Below are 19,476 nucleotides of genomic sequence, written 5' to 3' on the forward strand. Positions count from 1 at the left end.
TCTTTTCCTTCAGAAATTGATCACAGCAATTCTGATGTCGTCGAATAATAACTCTCAGGTAAGACTATAGGGGAAAATCGGCTATATCGTATCAGGTAAGTAAATACCTTCGCTTGCACGGGTAACAATGAAATAACGCCCGAGATACAAATTACCAATTGCTTGCAATCCGGAAATACAAATGATAGCTGAATAAAATTTACCTTAAAAATAATAATAAAAAGTATTTTATAATTTATAAATCATATGCCTCCTTTGTTATGCGATTTCTAAGTGGCCCATTCCAAGTACTTTCAGCACGGATAGTATGGTCGTGTATGTCTACGACTACGTGACAACGTGATAAAATCAGTGTCCGTCTCTTTCAATGGCGTGATTTTAAAAAGTGACACTTAGTTTATCACGTGGATAAAGCTATCCATAATTCGCCTGCTGTACCTATGCATAGCAGTACAGTATCTTAGCTCTAGGTACTAAATATCAATATGACCTTCAGTTCAGGGGCTCAGTGATATATTTAATAAAATAAGATAAAATCTGTAATTCTGAACAATAAAAACGTTAGAGGAATTAGTCAAGAACCTTTTCTGTGTAAAATCATGCGATTTGATTTCGATTATAAAGCCAAACGTTCACATCTTCTGGGGGTCGGTCATCTTTGCTACCACTAGGGAATGCAATCTCGCACCAAGATTGGCGATTCGAGATCTCGCACGAAAAATCTGAATCGAGATTGGGTGTTTCGAGATCTCGACCGTCACACTTTCGAGATCGAGATTAATCTCGACGAGATCGAGATTTAACAAAGTAATTAAAAATGTGTTATATTGACCAAAACTCTCCAAGAATTCCGTATATACTTCTTATTTAGAGTACGTCATGTTATACTTTGAAGATAAAAACAGTAAATTAATCAACATTTGATAAAAAAACAAATTCTATTCAAAAAAACAAGAAATATGTATGTAGCTCTAATTTGCATGTAAGTATGAAAAAGTGGTAATAATTTTTAATTATACTTACATAATTGTAAGCAGAGGCAGTAACATGCTCAGTGGATATTTCTGACAAGTACTCGTCAACTTACAAAAAAATGTAGGGTAAGCGAGCAAAAATCATAAATAATTGTAACTGGGTACGTGGGTCCGCTAAAGCCCCCCATTCACACTCCTACCTTGTAGTCCGCCTCGTAGTCCGCCTCGTTGGGTAGGATTGTGTATGGGGGTTGCGGACTACGAGCCGTCCTACAAACGGCTAAACGGTAGGAAGGCTCGTAGTTCGCAACCCCCATACACAATCCTACCCAACGAGGCGGACTACGAGGCGGACTACAAGGTAGGAGTGTGAATGGGGGGCTTAAGATCGCCCGATTCTTCCGCACAGAGCGCACCACAGTGCTTTTATCGTCAGCTAAAGTCCGCCGCAAACAATAGCACTGCCTGAACAACATGAAACTCAGGTCAAAACGATTACTCAAAACACAGTAAGTAATTCACACGGACCAATCTTTCAATCTCGTTCGAGATCTCGAAAACATTAATCGAGATCTCGACCAAGATTGCTAAAATCGAGATTTCCCTTCAACGAGATTGAATCTCGAAAATTCGTGCGAGATCTCGAAATAGCGAGATCGAGATTGCATTCCCTAGCTGCCACTACCCTAAATCATTTTGTAATTACCTATACCTATCTCTGTTTCTCCATTTTTCTATCTCATCGAGCATAGAGTTACGAGTACGACAATATAGTATGGTTACGACGACAGGTTAGAAGAATTAAATCGTTGATTGAATATTTAGGTTTTTGTGTTCTTCAAAGCGTACTCTACAACAATTAAACATAACTAAGCCAAACGGCTAGGAAAATATTAACTTAAACCTCCCCGTGGCTAAGTAATGATGCAAAATACTGACAAGTGTGTGGGGAAATTTAAGAATGTCATGTCCGGACTGGACCAAACGCGGGAATGTCATGACGAGTCATGTCATTACTCATGATAGTGTCGGGCCCGTAATAGAAATAGTTCAAGACATCCGATATCAGTTTAATGTGCTCCTGATATATTATTTTGTTTTCTCTATATTTTCAGATAGAAAAAACTGATAAAGTTGATCTGAGAGTGTATTACTGTTGCTTGTGCGGTGGCTGCGTCCACTTTCATATAAAAGAACTTGACCCAACTTATAAGAAAATTGGATCTTACATAGACCTCAAAAATTATCCTTATGGATTAACTTCGGTAAGCTCCATTCATTTATACTGATGTTTCCTTTTGAAATCAACTTATGTGTTGTTTTCTGGGATGTTGTCCAAGTGACAATAGTGACACAATTTTGTTCAATAAAGCTCAGGTCATCTGCCACAGTACTGCCTCACGCATACGGACTCTACGAAACTCCCAATTGTAGCTTGGAGAAATAAAGTAGGTACATTCAGCGTCATATAGATAGTGACAGGCAAATACATATATCGATGTCAGATCGAAATTCCATTTCTGACCGCAGCTGCACTACTTACTGCTCCGAGTCTCCGACACGTCGATGTTATTGTCAATTTCCATAGTGAAATGAATGACAAGACAATGAATGACAGTAACGTCGCAATAGTAGTGCAGCTGTCGTTCGAAATGGACTGTCACCTTTAATCGTAATGGTTACAAAAACTGTCAGAAATAATTGAGATTAATTGAAAACTAATACAAAAATAATTGTCAGGCCAGACAGAACCGTAAATATTCCGGTTTGAATCCCGTAGTCCACTATGCGCTGAGCAACTAATCATATACCTAAAGTTCCTACCAGTAGGGTAGTAAGTATAATGTGAAATAATTTAAATCAGAATACAATAAATACCGCATTTTGTTGTGGAATGCGGTATTTATTGTATCGATGTCGAAGCGGAGTTTCATATATTTTTTGGCCCTTGACTGACCATGCGGGCAGTTGCTTATTTTTTTTTCATACACAGAGGTGGAAAGATCATGGCAAGATTATTTTTGACTGTCCGGGCGCGCATGGCCCAGAGGAGTGTTACGGCAACAAGCTGCACGCATGCGCTATCGATATACTGAAGAACGTCTCCCAGTCAGAATTCTACAACTCTTGCATGATGAATTCTACATGGGGAGGTGAGGGGTCAACTGATAAAGACGCTATCAATGTAAGTATGGGTTTAAAATCGAGATCCAAAAGAAATAGGGTTTTTGAAAAAAAAACATATTATGTTTGACTAACCTTTAAACGGACCAAATTAAATGAAATCCACAATTAAATCCTCATTGCCACTTTATACCTAGTACTAATAATTCAGCATTAAAAAAAAAAGATGGCCACGTAAGCCTCAGCTCAGACGCCGGTTCAATTGCGGCCCCCACCACCGGTGGTCTTGGTCACTTTATATATGAGTTTATGACATCTATTTCAGTTTATAAAAAGATGAACTTTTTGGGTGGTCATTTTCGCCTGCCAAATTTTTAATTGTATCCACAAAGAACATAAATTGCGTTTCGTTGAGTTTTATTGAGTTTGCGTTGTCCCATGCAGGGAAAATTCTCTAGAGCTTGAGCTTATATCTAGAAACTTTATGATTTATTGCGCTTTATGGTTCTACCTGAGCGCAGACTATATATCTGTTGCCGATTACATTTCTAGCAAAAATTTGTAAAGTTACAGGTTATTTCCTGAATTATCTTATACCTTATCCTGCTACACATCTTTATTTTTACTACAAAGACAATTAAATATGTTTTTCAGTGCGGAAAATTAATGAAAATAGACTCGAAGCCTATCATTGAATGTGCTAATAGTGAAAGAAGCGATGCTCTAATGGAATATTACGGTATAGAAACTGACAAGGTAACAAACCCAAACAAAAAGCACATGCCTTTAATATTGCTGAACGGAAAGGAGTTTAACAGAGCCAAGGATCTAATGAAGACAATCTGCCAAACTTTGGCTAAGCCGCCACCAGAGTGCAAATCATATTTTTAAGTTATTGAAAATTTATTATATTTTGTGTCCATTTCAAATAAAAACCTTATCATGTTAAACAATATTTTCATTCGTTTCTAAAATATTAGGTAGTATTTTAAGATCACAAAATGGCTTCAGTTTTTATTTCATATTGTAAATATGACATCTATTTCAATTCCTTAAAAATTTGAGATTGATTAAAAGAAACATCATATTTAAAAGTAAGTACAAAAAATCTTGATGCTACGTGTTAGGTATATTTATAACAATTAAAACTTTACGGGCCTAAATTAGTTAATTAGCCCTTTCTTACAAATAGGTATACAAAATGACCGACAAACGATTCATAGCTGATTGCGTATGAATAACGCCATTACGGCTCATATAAACGATGCGAGTTTCATTACATTACGGTTTTTGATCGGTCGGTTGAATTGGACGTAACCAACAGTCCGCAATGTAACTGAAATAGCTTGCGAGTTCGCGCGCCGTCTAAATCAGCCCTAGTCTCTATTAGTCTTTCGAATTGTAACTGGCCCATCCGCTAATTTTGTCTATTGTTAAGTAAAACCGTTGCCGTTCGGGGCCAGCTACGAATCTAACGACTATACCACTAGATTGACTTTTCACGCTTCCAATTGAACATGTTCAGTGCCAGCGCGTGCGGCGCGCTTAGGGTTGCCAGATGGTCGGGATTTGGCGGGATTCTCCCGATTTTTAGTACGCGTTCCCGATTCCCGACAAAGTGAAAACTGTCCCGAAAAACAGCTTCACGTTATAAAACAATAATTTCAAATTCCGAACTGTCATCGCGTCGAGCCGCTCGCCGCCGCGATTTTTTTTTGTTTGTTCAAGATCTCAAAGAATTAATACTATTTTTATATAAAAACGTCTATGGGCAGAGCAGCTGATGTAGTGCCAATAATGTAAAATATCGTTGTTTTTAATACAATTACAAATTTGAATGTCTTTTTTTCTCCCATTTATGTCCCAAAATCCCGAAAAATTTATATTTTTTTCCGATAATAGCGGCTTTCGATCTGGCAACCCTAGGCGCGCTACGAGCGTAGCTGATAGATAACACGAGGCAACCCGTATGTTGCGAAAAACGCCTAGGAACAGAAAACTTGCCTAGCGGGTTGCCTAGTCCATTTGCCTTAGTGAGGCCAAAAGGTAACAATTCCTAAGTTAGCTTGGTTGTATTAAGGGGCCCACTGATTAACAGTCCGCCGGACGGTACCCATACAACCATTTCCAGTCGCCGTTACGACGCGGTGTTGACACATCTTGTGTCGACACCGTCTGTTTCGGTCACAATTCCAGTCGCAGAGTCGTCGCCGTGTCGACACAGTTACCAGAAATGGGGAAGGGTCGACACATGACACAAAGTGACATAAAGTGTGGTCGCCGTGTGCACACATTGTTTCGGGTTTGCGACTACTTTATGCCAAAATCATTCGTTCATTCGTTCATTTTGTTCCTGTCAAATGGAAACTGTCAGATGGAAAAATACTTAAATAAAAATAAGTGACATTAATACGCCATCTCTAAAACGGATTACAAGACGTAATTATATATTGTTTGCATTTATATTACAATATGACTTAAATTATTATGGGGAATTAAACTGCTCGAGTGATTTGATAAACTAAGTGTAATATAATCAACGCGCCACCACATTGTTTTAGTTTAGCCGGAAATGAAATTGTTTACTTCTCAGTGCCTGTGTTCATAACTATATTATTTGAAGCATTTTTAGTACTTCGATGCGTATACTATACTTAAATAACAGAAATAACGCTTTACATACTACGAAACTTGTTAATTATGATGTATAAATATGGTTTAAGGCTGAGAAATATTGCAGTCACAAAGTAGTTGCAATGTTTCGACTTTGTGTCGACTCTGTGTTGACACATGACACGCGCTGTCAAAAGTAATAACAAAGTTACTGGTATGTTACTGGATTTGCAAAATGGCTCCTTGTGTTGATTTGTTTTCAGTTATTCTCAAAGTGTAAAAATGCCGTGGTCAGAGATGGGCATTAATCGATTAACTGTTTATTCGACTAATTAATGGAATAAAAAAAGTTAATTCTCAAATTTTAATCGCGATTAGTTTAGTCGACCTAACATAGATTGAAATTGAATTAATCTGAATATTAATCGATTAAATCTCGATTGAAAGTTGACAGGGGGCCATTTTTGTACGTAAAAATAATAGAAATGTCTTGCATGCAGATGGTAGCAAAACACTTTGTCATAAAAGTCGAGATGGGTGTCGATATATAGGTTTTAGGGAGTGCCGATTTCGAAAATAATTACCATTTTGGAATCCGAAATGGCGGCCATGCACTGTGTCATAAAAGTCGTCATGGATGTCGTTTTATACGTTTTAGGGGGCCCCAATTTTGAAAATGATGACCATTTTGGAATCCAAAATGGCGGCCATGCACTTTGCCATAAAACTCGTCATGGGTGTCGTTTTATAGGTATTAGGGGGCGCAGATTTCGAAAATGATAACCATTTTGGATTCCAAGATGGCGGCCATGCACTATGTCATAAAAGTCGTCATGGATGTCGTTTTATAGGTTTTAGGGGGCCCCGATTTAGAAAATGATGACCATTTTGAAATCCAAAATGGCGGCCATGCACTATGTCATAAAAGTCGTCATGGGTGTCGTTTTATAGGTTTTGGGGGGCGCAGATTTAGAAAATGATAACCATTTTGGATTCCAAAATGGCGGCCATGCACTATGTCATAAAAGTCGTCATGGGTGTCGTTTTATAGGTTTTAGGGGGCGCAGATTTCGAAAATGATGACCATTTTGGATTCCAAGATGGCGGCCATGCACTATGTCATAAAAGTCGTCATGTATGTCGTTTTATAGGTTTTAGGGGGCCCCGCTTTCGAAAATGATGACTATTTTGGATTCCAAGATGGCGGCCATGCACTATGTCATAAAAGTCGTCATGGATGTCGTTTTATAGGTTTTAGGGGGCGCAGATTTCGAAAATGATGACTATTTTGGATTCCACTTTTATGACAAAATACGTAGCCGCCATCTTGGATTATAAAATGATCATCGTTTTCGAATTCTGCACTCCCTAAAACCTATAAATCGACATCCGTGACGACGCAAGTTATCTTTATTTTCAGATCTAACAAATTGCTACAGAATACAAAGGACAAAAAAGAAGGGAGGAGGTAATGAAACAAGCAAAAATACAGATGATTCCTCGACGCAATTGGGTGATTCTTAAATTGTGTCCAGATATTTTTTGTCATAAAAGTTTATATTTTTCACATATTACTCTCACAAGTTCCGTGACATTTCGACCTTGTAATTTTTTAAGTAAATGTTTTTGTTTATCTATGAGGATCTCACTAGAATAGTATAATCAAGGTATGTTTATATTTGATGAATGAAATAGTAACGCAAAAAAAAATATATTTGTGTCTTATATTCCTGCCGAAGACTTTTATTTTACCTTTTCCTTCTACACAAGTTTGGCCAAGTAATAAGAATTTAGGGCTCTCAATTTTATTTTGACTTCTACAACAGTAAAGCTACGAGGCCATGTTTTGGTATCGTTTTCGTATAAATTCGCAGTACCAAATTTAGTTAAGGTATCACATTGACACCATTCCGAAGTAAAAACATATAAACTTATTAAAATACTTTCTTTTAAACTCCTCTTCACGCTTAAACTGCTGAACAGTTTTAATTTAAATTTGGTACACATATATTTTGAGTCCCGAGACAGGATATAATAAGTTATCTCAAAAATCATCCTTTAAAGGTGTGAAATGAGGTGTAGGGGGGAATTCAGAATTGACTTCTTGAAGTTAATACTGTTTAAGTTTAGGTTTGAAGTCATGTTTTTTCATCATTTTTAACTAAATCAAAGATGTAGACCATCCCAAATTTCATATAAATCGGTTCAGCGGTTATTGATTTCCCGTACAAATTTCCACGCCACTTTTCACACCTTCAAAAGATGATTTTGGTTATAAGATCTATCCTATGTCCTGTTCCGGGACGCAAACTATTTCTATACCAAATTTCAACGAAATCGGTTCAGCGGTTAAGCGTCAAGAAGAGTTTCAAAAAAACCGGCCAAGTGCGAGTCGGACTCGCGTATTAAGGGTTCCGTACATTAAGTCCGACTCGCGCTTGACTGCACATTTCTAATAGGTTTTCCTGTCATCTATAGGTAAATAACTATTTTGTGTATTCAGACGGACATACATACAGACGCACGAGTGATCCTATAAGGGTTCCGTTTTTTCCTTTTGAGGTACGGAACCCTAAAAAGATTTATTTTTATTTTGTGGAATGGTGTCAATGTGATATCTTAAATGGATTCAGCACCCCAGATTTATACGAAAACGATACCAAACACGGCCTAGCACCTTCACTGATATAGATATATCAAGATAAAATTTAGAGCCCTAAATAAACTTTCAAGAGCGGATATCTCAAAAACTATTCAACATATCGAAAAAATTTACGGAATAAACTTGTAACAAATTAAATTAACTTTCATTTTGTATAAGTGGCCATGTCGCTGAGATGCATAGTTTCCGAGATATAATCGAAAAACGGGAAAATGGGACCTTCAAAGCCCCCTCTCTCCCCCCCGCTCAAGGGCTACGGCCGGGGACTTTTGATATGTTCACCTCCTAACTTGTCAAACCGAGTTACGGAGTCAAAAATTGTGTTCCGAGCATTTCCCTCTACAACTTTTGGAGCATTCGTTGCCTGACCTAAGTAGCTTATTGAATTTCTTTAAAAACTTTTCTGTAAAAGGTTGACGGGTGTTGGGTGTTTATATGGTTTCGGTCGATTATTATCATTTGCATTGCCCATGATGACTTACTAGAATTACGAGCACACGAGACACTAATAGTAGTTTGACAAACCTTGGTTTTCAAGAGGTATTTTATATTGACATTTGCTGTCACAAATTTGCTGTCAGATTTAGTCGCAAACCGCACGCAAAGTGCACACAAATGTGTCGACACCTTGTTACGGAAAAGTGTAGACACGGCGACGACACTTTGTTTCGAAACAATTCTAGACACATTGTGTGGACTCTGTTACGACACATCTGACATTTAGTTACCACTTTGTGATTCTGCGACTGGAATGGTTATATGGGTATCGGCCTGTCAATTGTTCGGAACTGTCAAAATTTTATTCTAACTGACAGGCCGATACCGTCCTGCGGACTGTTAATCAGTTGGCCCCTTAATAGTTCCTTCCGGCAGGTTGACCTTCCGTTGCCTCCGATGTCCTTTCATCAGCTCGTCTCCCGCTTAACCCTTAACCCTTCCTCGACAATCCAGTTTTTAATAGTGTTGCCATACAATAATTGACATTAATCCTAAATCCTGTCAGTATCCATGTTATTATTATAATCAAATCATGCCAGTTGTGTCAAATAATGATATATGAACTTTATTTTAAAAGTGGTACAGTTGCCCCGGTCTAACCGACCAAAAGTGCGAGCGATATCTTTAGTACGTAACTATGTCAATCGCACACAAGTCAACGGTCAGACGGTGCTCCCCAAGCTAGATAGCACCGTCTTAGATAGTATTGGTGTGTGTTTTTTTACAGGGTTTTAAATAAAAATAAATATGTAATAAATGAATATTATAGGACAATTTACACACACATCGACCTAGTTCCACAGTAAGCTCAATAAGGCTTGTGTTGTGGGTACTAGACGACGATATACATAATATGCACATATATGTATATAAATTCATACTTCCATACCAATATTATAAATGCGAAAGTGTGCCTGTCTGTCTGTCGTTCTGTCTGTCTGTCACCTCTTCACGCTTAAACTGATAAAAGGATTTAGTTTAAATTTGGCATCGAGATATTAGAGATAGTTTGAGTCCCGGGGAAGGACATAGGATAGTTTTTATGTCGGAAGTCATCCATAGAGGGTGAAAATGGGGATGGAAATGAGAAAATTAATGATGTGCCTGTTAATTTGTGTAAGGAATTAAGCATATTATGCTCAACATTATTGCCATTAGATTTTATCCAGGGGCTATACATACTCTGCTGCTGGAACAAATTCCACGCAGACGAAGTCGCGGGCAAAAGCTAGTACTTATATACATCGAAAACATTCATAACCCAGGAACAAATATTTGTGATGAACACACAAATAAATGCCCTTACCAGGTTTTACTTAACTGCTCACGTGTATCTGACTTTTTGCAATAAAAAAACATGTGTTACTTTTATAACTAGCGGTTACGGTACCTTTTGGTATTATCTATTGTAAACTATTTATGCATTTTCCATAAAACTTACAATATACATGCACGATGTGTTATACCTACCGCCTATACTTTGCTAGACCGCCTGTTGTTTAACCTCTCCTTTTAACCTTTTCTGTAATCTTTGTATTGTTTTCTGTAATGAGGTGTGCAATAGAGTATTTGTATTGTATTGTATCGTATACCTCGCTCGGTAACGTAAGTACATTGTATGTATTTTTTTTCAATAGGTACAGTGTTACCTTATCCCCGGTCTACCCTACTAACTTAAAAGTGCAAGCATTGTCATACGTATGTCACTCGCGCGCAAGTCAACGTTCAGACGGTACTCTGTTTACGTTTATAATGTTATCATATTCCAAGTACTTGTTTTGTTTGTTGGCTATTAACACCGTAGATAGTGTTGGTATGTATTATCAATTTGGTATTTTTACAAGCTTGATTTAACTACACACGTGTACCTAAGATATGTCTGTTAAATTTGCAATTTATTACTTACACACATAGATTAGAACCAAGAATAAAAATAATATTTTGCTGTTTACTATTCGACAATAATGTTTTATTAGGATTTCATGTAGGTACATGAAATCGATTTTGGATAAGGAACCACTATAATCTTACCTGATATTATATTATTAAATGAACACTTATTAATTTTCGACAAAAATAATTAAGTAAGTATTTAGTTTGAGCGTTTTTGTCTCAAGTAGTCTTAGCAGGTAGTCATAAAATACTATTAGTAAAGAGGCTTAGGGTCTAGAATCGGTTAGACCAAGCCGCCTAACACCTAATGGTTGACACCTAACGTTGGCTAAAATAAATGTTATTGTTTGGAAAGTTTCGTAGTTCACCGCTAATTGCCGTTGATCAGTCCGTCAAGTGAGGTTGGTGCAACTATAGCCTTTAATATTTTTTTACAAAACAGGTACTTATTAAGAGTTACATGTAGGTTTAATAATTAGTTTATTTACTTTTAGAAATCTACTCAAATTATCCGGATATCAAAGCTCTTGAACAATATTATCACTACCAGGTAAGCCCACTTATTCCATAAAATTAAAAAAAGAAGAATAGTTATTTGTACAACAAGAGATCAAAGTTTGATATTTCTTCGAGTGCTTATTTTGAGTCCCGTGCAAGCGAAAGATTCTATAGTAGATTCACGAGCGTAGCGTTTTGCATGATAATCTAATTTAGAATCTTGAGCGTAGTAAGGGACTCAAAAGCGCACGAGATGTAAATAACTTTGATCTCGTGTAGTACACAAAATTTTTCATCTCAGCAGTGAGAACATACCTAATTATTAGGCAACTTGAAAAATGTAATCCTTCTTCATCATTGCACTTATGTTTTCTTAAGATATATAAACAATTAAGTTTAATTACCGCAATTGAACACAAAAACAAAACTTAATAATAAATTTCAGTAAAATAATATTGAAATAACTACCAACTGACACTTCAAACGACAACTTTTTTTTGTAAATAGAAAATTGTATGATACGGTCCGAATTGCGGATACGTACTATTTGTCAACTATGGTAGAAATTCTTAAAAGTAAAATAATTAATTTTGCATGATATTCTGTATATTTTTTGAGTTAATTATTTTAACTGTACAATAAAATACCTAAAATATAGTATTTTATTCGTTTTTATCAAATCTACAACTTTATTTTTATTAATTTATTATTAAGAATTCATACTCGTACGTGCTGGTTTGGAACGATGCGGTCTGAAGTTTTTCGGGGGTCTATTATAAACCGTCAATATAGCGTTGAATGTCGTTGTAACTTTTTTTGTCTGATTCTTTTTGCTAACAGTGTGAAAGGGACAGAGATAATAGAACCCAAGTATTTCGATCTTGTATTAGACCCCGCATGTTGAAATGACATTTGACTATAAAGGTCACTTGAATGTCATTTTGTCTCACTCAGTGAGCAAAATCGCATTTTGCTCACGGCTTTTACGAAGCAAAGTACCTTTGTTCGAGCTGCTGAGGTGAAAATAATATTAAACATTTGTACTGTATTGTTTTCAGACAGTAAATGGAGAAAAAGTTGAACTGCAGGTGTATTATGAATGCCTATGCCCTGACTGCATATCCTTTCATATAGGCCCTTTAGACGACGTATACAAGAAAATCGGATCTTACATAGATCTCAAATTATATCCGTATGGAAATGCTAAGGTTGGTCATCATTTACTAATCACCATATCTAATTGCGGTTTTATTTATTTTTCATAGGTACGCATGCTGTGAAGGTATGAAATTTACCTGTATATCATCATCTCCTCCTAGCCGTTTTCGGCTACAGCGACTGCTATGCTACGCTGCTGAGAGCGTCGCTGGTGCGCTCCCAGGTGACTGGCGTAGCCAATCTTTGCAGCAAATGTGCGGCTACATTCGCTGCAGGTCAGCACCCCTCCGACGTAATTATACGTGATGGCCACAGGTGGTCTGACCTTTAGCTCGTCACGCTTAACGTCGAGCTCTGTGCGTCGCCTGGCTTCAAATTCACGCAACTGCGTCTGCACAATATGCCTCCACTGTGGACGGTTACCAGCTAGTGTCGCCCATGTTGATGGCTCTATATGACCTCTCTTCATACTGTCCGCATTGCTTTTGCTTTACGAATAAATCGCATTATAATTATAAATAAGTACGGAATAACGTATTGAATATACTTTCAGGCGTATTCTGATTTTAATAATCGGTTATGAATTAGATCTGGATTTGTTATCTAATACATAATCTATTATTAAAATCATACGCATGTGTGTCAGTTTGTTAGCATTAAATAAAAAAAATATATATTATTTTTAATATTATTTATGAGTTAATACATCAATGCCCATCTAACGAAGCAGACCACCTAAACAACGAACTACACCAAAATAGTAACTAAATTATTTTCGCGTTGCGCTACAGAGCTGTTTCTCTGAGCTCACTAGGGTAGTTTAAGCCTATGCCAGTTGGTTCTGTTGATGTTTCAAATGTTCTATTATAAAAAATAATCATTGGAAACTAAAATTTCAGAGAACAGAAGAAAATGGTAAGACCGTTATAACCTGCCAGCACGGGCCAGCCGAGTGTTACGGTAACAAGCTACACGCATGCGCCATCGACATACTGAAGGACATCAGTAAATCAGAGTTCTACAACTCCTGTATGATGAACGGGACATGGGGAGGCAGAGGATCCACTGATATGGACGCTACTAATGTAAGAAAACTACCAAAATAAATAGGTGCCATCAGCCGCAAAAGTGCACTCATGTCGCCCTGCTTTTTGTGCCAAATTTAATCAAAATTGATTCAGTGACTTTAGTTGTGAAAAGATAACCACCAAAAACTGACACCCTAAGTGCCACTTGCACCATTCACTAACCCGGGGTTAACCGGTATAACCTGGAATTACCATGGTTGCCAGTGTGCGATTTGACACAGGGTTAACGGTTTAACCGGTTAACCCCGGGTTAGTGGGATAGTGCAAGTGGCGCTAAGTGTTTTTGCTATTTTCCTAATTTTCTTAAGTATTTGACAGGCAAAAATTGCATTGTATCATGTTGAAATAATGTCAATATATACGGTTACAGTGTGGACAGTCAATGGGAATCGATTCAAAGCCGATCATCGCATGCGCTAAAAGTAAACGAGGTGAAGATCTTCTGGAATACTACGGAAAAGAAACAGACAGACTGATAAACAAACAATACGTGCCCTGGGTACTGATAAACGGAGAGCTGTTTAACACCGATGACGATCTGATGAAGAAAATCTGTGAAACTTTGAGCAACTCGCCACCTCCGTGTGCAGAATCAAGTGATTAAACCTCCTCTTTTCATCTATCAATAATAAATTATTGATAGATAAATTTTACATTACAATCATATCCATATTCACAATACCATATTTGTTACTCTATATGTATAATTTTATAAGCCTTCGGCGAATGGGAAGTTAGAAGTACTGTTTATTTACCTAAATTTATATTTATTAATATTTTTTATGACGTATTTTATGAAATTATGAATTAATACATTTGATAAATTAACTGCATCGTAAAAAGTAACTACCTTATATTACCTTAACCTTTGCCTTATATAACTTTTTTCTCTAATTATGTATACTATTGTTTTGTTTTAATAATACATTGTGCAACATGGGGCGTAAGTTAAATATACAATATTTTACGCCCCGAGTTCCACACAATGTTTTTCATCACACTTGCGATACAAAAAAGTTTAAAGACACAAAACTGTCAATTATGGCACTAGAAACTTCATAATTCCCCAGTGAAAACGCTTTTTCTATAACTCCCGCTAATGAATATAGCGTTTCAACATAATGTGATGTTGAAATAGAGTTAAGTATTAATAAAACAGTGCAGGCGTTATTAAATAAATACGTACATATTTCTGTCTTCGTTCACATACATGTTATATTTATTTATATACGTTTTTATTATTCTCTGACTTAGTAAAAATAAAAACGTGCTAATATCAGTTGTTAAAAAATATGTCTTGTATTATTCTTTATTCAATTTGTTACTTCAGTTAGGAATGTTACACATTTTATGATAGTACAATATAAATATATCCAGAGACTGCGATTTCGAACCCTGACTCGTACCAATAAACTTCTCGGAACTTATTTTACGTGCGAAATATCTTTGATATTTATTTACTAGTCGCTGTTCGGTGGAGGATAACACCGTAAAGAAACTCCGAATTGTTAGAGGTACTTATGAGAAGTATCCAGTCCACTTTGGGCCAACGTGGACTATACTATAGCCCAATCCCTCGAGGGCATGGTAGATGTGTAAACTTACTTAGAAGACCATTTCATGGCGTTCTTAGTTATTAAATGCTATTTTGTACATACCACGGTAATATTTAAGTGACAATTTTAATGGGCTCGTTAATAGGGATACTTACTCATATGTATATTAATTAGTTAATTTACTTTTTTTATCAACCATATTTAGTTTTATTTTTGTATACTCCCTATATTATAAAAACAATATTTCAAAAGGACCTTTTACTCGAGTATACCGCTTTGCGCTGCAATATCGAAAGGCGCTTCCAACCAAAGCTAAAATCGCAAACCTATCAGTTTTGTTTAGGAATAGATTCGTTTAATAACGAGGAGTTATTTTTTAATCTTATTAATTTTCTAGTTGAAACACTTCATACGCACAGTATCTATATATTAGCTATTTATTAATGTCGATAACTTGGATGTTACCTCCAGAGTTACTACTAACGAGGTATTTGCATTATATATATCGGTAGGAGTACATACGGTCGTTAATTAGGCTGCTATTTTCAACACCTTCTTATTTACTTATTTAAACCTAATCGAATTGTACTAATCAACCTTGGACTGAAAAGAAAGATGCGCTTGGTACAGGACTAAATTGTGAAGAATTAAAATACCACAATCTCGTTATACCAACTATAACACTTTAAACTCTCGCGTTTTGTACACATATTTAATATATTTAATATTTATTTAAAAACAATGAAATTATATCGCGGTAGACCCGTTTGTGTAATTAAATATGTCGTTATACCAAGTACCTACTTTACTTAAAAAAATTGATTTTCGACTTTTGTACTTATAGATTTTCTAATACCTAGGAAGTCAAAAAATTAACACTTAATTTTCTCAAAACTAATAAATACCCACTCCACTAATAAATAACAAAACATAAATATCAAAACTTGCAGGGCAAATAACATAGGTAAGTACGTAATAGATTAAAAATAATAGTGGTAGTAAAGCTTCTACTCCATTAAAATGTTAAATACTTAAATGGATATCAAAGAGAATGTGGTGTAAGCAGTTGAAAAGCAGCGGAATGCAGCCACTAGCGTAGATGAATCATGTAGAAAACCTGCTGTTATGAACTTATGACTAACAAAGACCTGTAGTTATTGGTTGTAAAAGCGTTCTTTAGTCATTCGGGTACAATGGTCAGGGCCTGGAATTTCATTGCAAATTTTAAATGCGGTTTTGGTGCGTCTTCGGAATGGAACAATGTAGGTATGTAGGTAGTCGGTAAAGTTAAATCCACTATTGCTCGATATCTTACATATTCTCAAAGCTAAATACCTATTTACACCTCGCTGGCCCAATATTACAGAGTTCTATGCTACATTTTCAAGAGAGTTGAAATTCGACTGAATGTCACTAAGACAATGTTCAAATTTCAGTTCGATAAAAGTGAAACATAGAACCCTGTAATATTAGACCACTGGCATGTAACTTAATAAGTGAGTTATTTTGGTAACTAACCTACACACCTAGGTGTGATAACTTGAAGCGGCGCAAAATAGTATCTTTGCATTTAAGTTTGAAACGTATCTACTTACCATAACTTTTATTGAAGTAGATTTCTAACAACATGATCAACCATTTTATTGGATAATAATTGTTTACTGTTCCATGTACTTACCTACATTACTTTTTTTTTATTCTGTTCACTCCAAATAAATCAATTATATTCAAGCTAGTTATTAATTTGTTTTAGTAATACCACTGTATATATCTTGTTTGTAAATAAAGCTGCGAAAGTACAGAAATAATAATTTGATAAATTCAATAGTATTCCCGCTGATATGTTTGTGCAGAGCACTCAAAGCCAGCAAACAAAAGTTAGACAATAAATCACCGATATTGACTAGTATAGAGTTTCCATGTTTCTCATCCAGGCCAAGTTAAGAAAAGGAAAGATCGTGCGAGAGTCCGAGCCATTCGCTGTGATGGGCCCCGGGGCGCTGTCAGTGCTCCAGCAATTCCGACTATTAATTAGTTCCACGAGACCCTTGAGATACGACTCCGGAACTCTGACTGAAGTAAACGTTTTGCCTTTGGTCTGACATTATTCCGATGACATAAAATATCCAACCGATTCAATACTTATCTAACCGTACCCAATCACAGGAAAAACTCAATTGGCCTAGTTCCAAAATAAAGATGTAGTGTGAATGAGGAGGGCATGCTTTTATTTCTATATGAAGAGCTTCTTTTGAAGAGGCAATCGGCAAAGAAAAAAGGCAAATGAAGTTGAAAATAACGTTTAACTATACATGTAACAGAGATATAAGCTTTGATTTTCAATTCAGATTTTTGTGTGTGCATGACTATATGTACCTACCTACCTATCCATAGGTAATGCGAATTAGCGATTAAAGCAATCATAAAAGGATGATTAACTCCACTCCTTATCATCATAATTATACATTATCACGGATAATAATAACGTCAAGATAAAAAATATGCATAACACTACCTACCTCTAATTACCTACTTAATTTAGTGCTTCTTTACTACTGAATTCTATATAAAGTAAAGTAGGTATGAAGCTAGCTAGATATATTTACGTGTAATAGTTTCTAGAGTCAGACCGAGAAAAGTCTGCAGCGATTTTGATAGCCCACGCAGTGCAAGTGTAATTTTAAACGTCAAACTTCTATGAAATTATGGCGTGTAAATAACACTTGCACTGCGTGGGCTATCAAACTCGCTGCAGACTTTTCTTGGTCTAACTCTACCTATGTTAGTGCATATTTATTATTATGATATGAACACAAAGCAGTCAGTTAGCCGGAGAACTGAAGGGGAGAGTAAGATTTCGTATCCCCTAATCTAACCTATCGATCACCACAGCTGTCTGCACATATGTATGTTGCTTGATAGGCGGAATTAGCCGGTCACTCTCAAACCTAGGACTTAACCGCTCGTGCAGTCTAAACCGGTCAAATAGTTTGTAAATTCCAACAATATTAGCTAATAGAGCGATGGGATCATATGTAGGTAAGGTACCTACATAAATACTGATTACTCCTATTGTATGTGATTTTATTTATTACATGTTTCATTTTTTGTTTAAAAGTATGTACCTACCTAACCACTGAAATTTAGTAAGTAGGTACACGCAAGGCAAGATTAGTAAAAGTAAATAAATATTCAGAAGTCGCACGCACTGCTGAACGCTCAGTCTGTCAGGGATGTTGATTCGAATCCGAATCGATGTCAAGTTCATCTCATTTTGACACAACTCTTCAGTGAAACTCTAATATTTTTTTTATATTACCTAGTGCGAGCGAGATAAGCAAGTCATAATAACGTATCAACACAATACCAGATTTTGCACAATTTAAGTTCGAATACCACACACGGTAACGAACTTATGGCGGTGAATTTTTCACGCGCGCGTTATTCCTGAAGAGTGCACGCTGAAACAGGCCCGACTGCTGAAGTGATGAGGGTAAGGTTAATTAAAAATTGTTGTTTTGAAACCTTACTCAATCTGTGACAATTATGTTTTTTCGGTATAAAAATTCCTACATGTATGTATAATTATAGTCAACATACTTCATCGAAGCGATCTTTCGGTGCGGTAAGCCATCAAAAACAAATAAAATATAAGATTTTAAAGACGACTCTTTCTCGTCCGGAAACTCCAGCCCGGACGCGGCCCGGTCTAACGTGAGTCATCCCTAATACCTGTTTATATTTATTCATCCTAAAAAAAATAACATAATAATTTATGATAAAATGATAAATAAATAAATCTACAGTACCTAATTATTCATGTTATGGTGTCCTGAAGGCTGGCAGTCTCTTTGGATGGCCATCAGGCTTATACTCTGTCCGAACCTTTATACTGAATACCTTTCCTGATAAGAAATCGCAAAATGGACATATTTAGATGCAAATATTCAAATTTCTCAATTGTTGTTTCCTATGTTTCAGCGGTGGCGTGACGGCGGCAAGGCTGCGCCGGCAAGGCCAAGGCCCGAGCTTCATTAAATGTAAATTATGGCGCCTGCGCAGCGCTAATCACCGCGTTAACAACACGTCCCTAAACCGAATAGACGTATGTCACTATGGACCCCATAAAAATATAAAGTAGAGTTCAATACAAATTGCAAATAATATTCCAGATCTACGGCAGAGCCCAACTGGGGAAGTACCTCCGCTCCATCTTACAGAAAACCGCAAATAACACTATAGTACCCTAAGAAATTCATGTTCTGCCGGATTTTACGATCAGCCGACGACGTATATATGTTGCAGTCAAAAGTGTGAACTGGTCAAAAGAACTTTTAACCGACAAAAACAGGCAAAACTGCTTTTGACTGAGCATGTTGGTCAAAAGTAGTTTTACCTGAAAATCATACCTA

General features: G+C 36.4%; 2 protein-coding genes across 2 annotated transcripts; both read left to right on the forward strand.

The window, feature by feature from the left end:
* The first annotated feature begins 1,218 nt into the window (after nucleotides 1-1,218).
* Nucleotides 1,219-3,989, forward strand: LOC134789891 (gamma-interferon-inducible lysosomal thiol reductase-like). The gene is made up of 4 exons (XM_063760566.1): nucleotides 1,219-1,335; nucleotides 2,090-2,239; nucleotides 2,968-3,159; nucleotides 3,753-3,989. Exons 1-4 carry the CDS (start codon nucleotides 1,219-1,221, stop codon nucleotides 3,987-3,989), a joined length of 696 nt encoding a protein of 231 aa, XP_063616636.1.
* Nucleotides 3,990-10,580: 6,591 nt separating this feature from the next.
* On the forward strand, nucleotides 10,581-14,162 carry LOC134789512 (gamma-interferon-inducible lysosomal thiol reductase-like). The gene is made up of 5 exons (XM_063760090.1): nucleotides 10,581-10,684; nucleotides 11,259-11,314; nucleotides 12,321-12,470; nucleotides 13,320-13,505; nucleotides 13,879-14,162. The coding sequence occupies exons 1-5, from the start codon at nucleotides 10,624-10,626 to the stop codon at nucleotides 14,110-14,112; spliced, it is 687 nt and encodes a 228-aa protein (XP_063616160.1). The 5' UTR covers nucleotides 10,581-10,623; the 3' UTR covers nucleotides 14,113-14,162.
* The last annotated feature ends 5,314 nt before the right edge of the window (nucleotides 14,163-19,476 follow it).

Source organism: Cydia splendana, chromosome 4 (assembly GCF_910591565.1).
Source record: "Cydia splendana chromosome 4, ilCydSple1.2, whole genome shotgun sequence".
NCBI classification, from domain to species: domain Eukaryota; kingdom Metazoa; phylum Arthropoda; class Insecta; order Lepidoptera; family Tortricidae; genus Cydia; species Cydia splendana.